Source organism: Physeter macrocephalus, chromosome 4 (assembly GCF_002837175.3).
Source record: "Physeter macrocephalus isolate SW-GA chromosome 4, ASM283717v5, whole genome shotgun sequence".
Classification (NCBI taxonomy): Eukaryota; Metazoa; Chordata; class Mammalia; order Artiodactyla; family Physeteridae; genus Physeter; species Physeter macrocephalus.
This window is the reverse complement of record NC_041217.1, coordinates 92822388-92827320: the sequence shown is the minus strand read 5'-3', so window position 1 is coordinate 92827320 and position 4933 is coordinate 92822388. Positions and strand designations below refer to the sequence as shown.

General features: G+C 40.1%; 1 protein-coding gene across 1 annotated transcript in view; it reads left to right on the top strand.

Moving 5' to 3' along the window:
- LOC102985035 (hsc70-interacting protein-like) overlaps positions 1–2636 on the top strand; it is a 101653-nt gene extending 99017 nt beyond the window's left edge. The window contains 2 exon segments of the mRNA XM_055083902.1: positions 1455–2428; positions 2431–2636. Of these exon segments, the coding sequence (XP_054939877.1) occupies positions 1455–2428; positions 2431–2636 (1180 nt within the window).
- Positions 2637–4933: the final 2297 nt, after the last annotated feature.

Below are 4933 nucleotides of genomic sequence, written 5' to 3'. Positions count from 1 at the left end.
GTACATATATACAATGGAGTATTACTCAGCCATAAAAAGGAACGAAGTTGGGTCATTTGTAGAGATGTGGATGGACCTAGAGACTGTCATACAGAGTGAAGTAAGTCAGAAAGAGAAAAGCAAATATCATATATTAACACATATATGTGGAATCTAGAAAAATGGTACAGATGAACCAGTTTGCAAGGCAGAAATAGAGACACAGATGTATAGAACAAACGTATGGGAAGGGGGAAAAGCAGGGGTGGGGGATGAATTCAAAGATTGGGATTGACTTACATACATTAATATGTATAAAATAGATAAATAACCTGCTGTATAAAAAAATTAAATTTAATTTAATTTAAAAAAAGAAAATGAGGAAACTAAATTAAAAATAAATAAATAAGTCTTTTATTTTCTGGACTTACTGTGTATTTTAGAAGAGTCTACACTAACCTAGTAGCTTTGATGAATTTGAAGCATCCATTTCAACTCTAGCAATACCAATTTTGTTAAAAGCAAATTAATGAACCTTCTTCCCTCATTCAGTCTTACATTTTCCTCACATGGTCCTCCATTAACTATCCTGCTCTTTATATATCATTTGTTTCTTGTTTGTGGCTTACAATGATCTCTCCAGCTTGACCATTATAGGACTTCTTTACTGACCCTTTGCAATTACTCTTGAGTGCAATTCTGTTCTTGACCGGCATCTCTTTCTGTTTCCTTTCCCACCCCATGTGATTCTAAGTGTTCTCAGGAGCTCAGTCCAGGGTAAGACAATCTGCATAGCTAGCTCTTCTAATGCATGAACACTGGGTCTGGCAACAAAAGATAAAAAAGAAAAAATAAATCATGTGGTGTTGTTTTGTTTTGTTTTTGCGGTATGCGGGCCTCTCACTGTTGTGGCCTCTCCCGTTGCGGAGCACAGTCTCCGGACGCACAGGCCCAGCGGCCATGGCTCACGGGCCCAGCCGCTCCGCGGCATGTGGGATCCTCCCGGACCGGGTCACGAACCCGCGTCCCCTGCATCGGCAGGCGGACTCTCAACCACTGCGCCACCAGGGAAGCCCACGTGGTTTATTAAGGGTCAGGAATTACCTGCTCCGATGCAGGAAAACGTCTAGAAGGTGAAGGATTCAAGTGGTACATAAAGTTGGACAGGAAGTTGAGAGATGTCAAAAGATAAGTGGTCTTCTATAAGAATATATATATAAGTGGAGGATCTAATTGTTACTTCCTTTGAACATTTACTGAACAACCACTGTAATGCATAGCTGCCATGAAGAAAAGAAAGTTTAATATGGAAGTAAAACTACAGATCAAAGCAGAAGCTTCTAGACTAGACTTTTTCAGGTCTGGTTTTGGATCTTTTAAAACTAATTTTACAGAATTAGTTCAGTATGATATCACTTATATGTGGAATCTAAAAAGGAAAACAAACTGCCCTTTACGCGGTCACGCTGAGCTAGCGCCTGGGCCTGGGATGGGGCCGCAGCCTCCGCGCACTCACCGCCTCCTGCTGCCTCCTGCCGCTTCCGGACCGTGGTCACCGGCAAAGTGAGCAAGCTTCGAGCCTTCGTGAAAATGTGCAAGCAGGACCTGAGTGTTCTGCACACCGAGGAAATGCGCTTCCTGAGGGAGTGGGTGAAGAGTATGGGGGCTAAAATACCACCTGCTACTCATAAAACTAAATTGGAAGAAAATACCAAGGAAGAAAAAACAGATAGTAAGAAGGCGGAGGAAAACATAAAGACAGATGAACCATCAAGTGAGGAAAGTGATCTAGAAATTGACAATGAAGGTGTGCTTGAACGAGGCACTGATGCCCCTCAAGAAATGGGAGATGAAAATGTAGAGATAACTGAGGAGATGATGGATCAGGCAAATGATAAAAACGTGGCTGCCATTGATACCCTAAATGTTGGTGTACTACAGAAAGCCATTGACTTGTTCACAGATGCCACCAAGCTAAATCCTCGTTTGGCCATTCTGTATGCCAAGAGAGCGAGTGTCTTCATCAAATTACAGAAGCCAAATGCTGCCATCCGAGACTGTGACAGAGCTATTGAAATAGATCCCAATTCTGCTCAGCCATACAAGTAGCAAAGGAAAGCACACAGACTTTTGGGCCATTGGGAAGAAGCTGCCCATGATCTTGCCCTTGCCTGTAAACTGGATTATGATGAAGATACTAGTGCAATGCTGAAGGAAGTTCAGCCAAGGGCCCAGAAAATTGCTGAACATCGGAGAAAGTATGAGCGAAAACGTGAAGAGCGAGAGATCAAAGAGAGAATAGAAAGGGTCAAGAATGCTCGGGAAGAACATGAGAGAGCCCAGAGGGAGGAAGAAGCCAGACGACGGTTAGGAGCTCAGTATGGCTCTTTTCCAGGTGGCTTTCCTGGCGGAATGCCTGGTAATTTTCCTGGAGGAATGCCTAGAATGGGAGGGGCATGCCTGGAATGTCAGGAATGCTGGGGCTCAATGAAATTCTTAGTGATCCAGAGGTTCTTGCAGGCATGCAGGATCCAGAAGTTATGGTGGCCTTCCAGGATGTGGCTCAGAACCTGACAAATATGTCAAAATATCAGAGCAATCCAAAGGTTATGAATCTCATCAGTAAATTGTCGGCCAAATTTGGAAGTCAAGCATAATGCCCTTCTGACAAATAAAGTCCCTGCTGAAGGACAAGCAACTTAGATCACCTCATGGATGTCATAATAACACAAACCAGTGTACCTCTGACCTTCTCATGAAGAAAGCTGGGGTGCTTTGAAGATAATCCCTACCCCTCTGCCCCAAATGCAGCTGAAACATTTTACAGTGGTTTGCCATTAGAGTATTCATTCAGATAATGTTTTCTTACTAGAAATTAAAAAAATTTAAACAATTTTTAAACCTTAAAAGTACTTAAAACAGGGGCTTCCCTGGTGGCGCAGTGGTTGCGCGTCCGCCTGCCGATGCAGGGGAACCGGGTTCGCGCCCCGGTCTGGGAGGATCCCACATGCCGCGGAGCGGCTGGGCCCGTGAGCCATGGCCGCTGAGCCTGTGCGTCCGGAGCCTGTGCTCCGCAACGGGAGAGGCCGCAGCAGAGGGAGGCCCGCATACCACAAAAAAAAAAAAAAAAAAAAAAAAAGTACTTAAATTAAAAGGGTGTGTGAATCCCTACATTTTTCTTTACTAATCATTCTGGTTTTTTCCTTTGAATTAATTAGGCAAGGAAGATACTTCAGTATGGAAGATTTATTGTTCAAGTTTGAGTGAAATAAAGATTTATTAGTGGGAGGCAAATGTAACATTTAAATAGATAAAGTTTGAGTTGGATATATGGTTACTGAGGCATTTTGATTTGTTTTTAATTGCTTTATTATTATTATTTTTAATGATTTGCTTCCATGAAATTATTGGGACCACAAGTATTGCAGTAGGACCTGGGTAGGGACTGGAAATACTTGGCAGGGCAGCAGTAATCTTACTGCATTTTATATAATGTGTACCCTTGTGCAGATGCATTTAAATTTTACACTGTGGTGAAGGGATGATTTTTACACTGCTGCAGTAAAATCAAATTACTTAGCTCTGTTCTTGTCTGATATCTAAAATAAATGTTTCATATTCCCAAATACGGGAAATAAGGGAATACTTTTCTTTTTGTATTTCTATGTTTAAAATGTTCTTTTCAGATCAGAAGATGCCCAGCGCTTTGTCTGCTTTCTACTTGTTTTCACATTGTTTTTCCTCTTACTTTTCTTGGGCTAAAGATGATGCTTTTTCACTAGCATCATCACTGCTATCATCATTCACAGCATAATTATGCAAGCATGTTAAATGTTGGGTTTAATTTAATATGTAATACAAATAGTGGCTATGTAGGCTAATACCCATAATAGCTGTAGTTTCTTACTTGGCCAAGAGATTTCATATTTAAGTGTTAGATTTCCTCTTTGGTGAAATCTTAACATACCAAAGGATGTTGGAAGAAGGGATTCCCTTTGGTATTTGGCCTCCTACTTAGGAAATACCTATTGCAGTTAGAGTTTATCTTGTAGTATTAATTTTTGGAGAAGTTTGAATTAATTGATACACAAAGAGGGGAACCTAAATTCCTAATCTAGCATGAACTAAAAAAATTGATGAGATTCATGGTGTTTCTTCGTTGTGGAGTTGTCAGCATTGTGAAAGATGCATTGTTCTATTCCGCTCTTAAATACTGCAGCCATGTCCCCACCTCTCTTATTCCTTCCCTCTCCTCCAAGGATAAAGAAAATGATAAATTTTCTGTTGTACATCCAATTCTTATATTAAATGAGGCTAAGTCCAGGCACTGTAACAGGAATTGCTAGGTTTCTACTTATTATCTTTCAATGTAAAGTGCTAGTTTAAAAGCAATTTCAAGGGATGAGAGCCTCTGTACTTTGCTTATTTGAAGAATCAATGGTAGGAGCAGTGAAGTAAATTCCAATGAATACATTTCTGAAATCATAAGTAAGTTGATTCAAGTTTTTATGCTTTGCTGTACACAAGCAAATAGAAATGCATCTGTTAAGTGAGAAAAAGCTGTATGCTGACTGAGCATGCTTTTTAAACCCTTTAAAAATACTCAGCATTAAAACTTGAGTTTGAGCTTGTTGGTGTTCTTTTTGTTAATATGTGTTCGCCTCAAAATTTCCAGTGTGTACTGTAATTCAGGACCAGCTGCTTCTGGATTTTTCATTTGATTTACACATTACCTAAGTACCTTCTAACACTGCACATATTACCATAAACAGGTAAAAGTAAAATTGGTCTGAAAATGTATCCTGTGGTTTTTAGACTTTTAAGTTAATACAAAGTACGTCTTCAAACAAAAAAAAGAAAGAAAGAAAACAAACTAATGAATATAACAAAAAAGAATCAGACTCACAGATATAGAGAACAAATTAGTGGTTACCAGTGGGGAAAAGGATGGGAG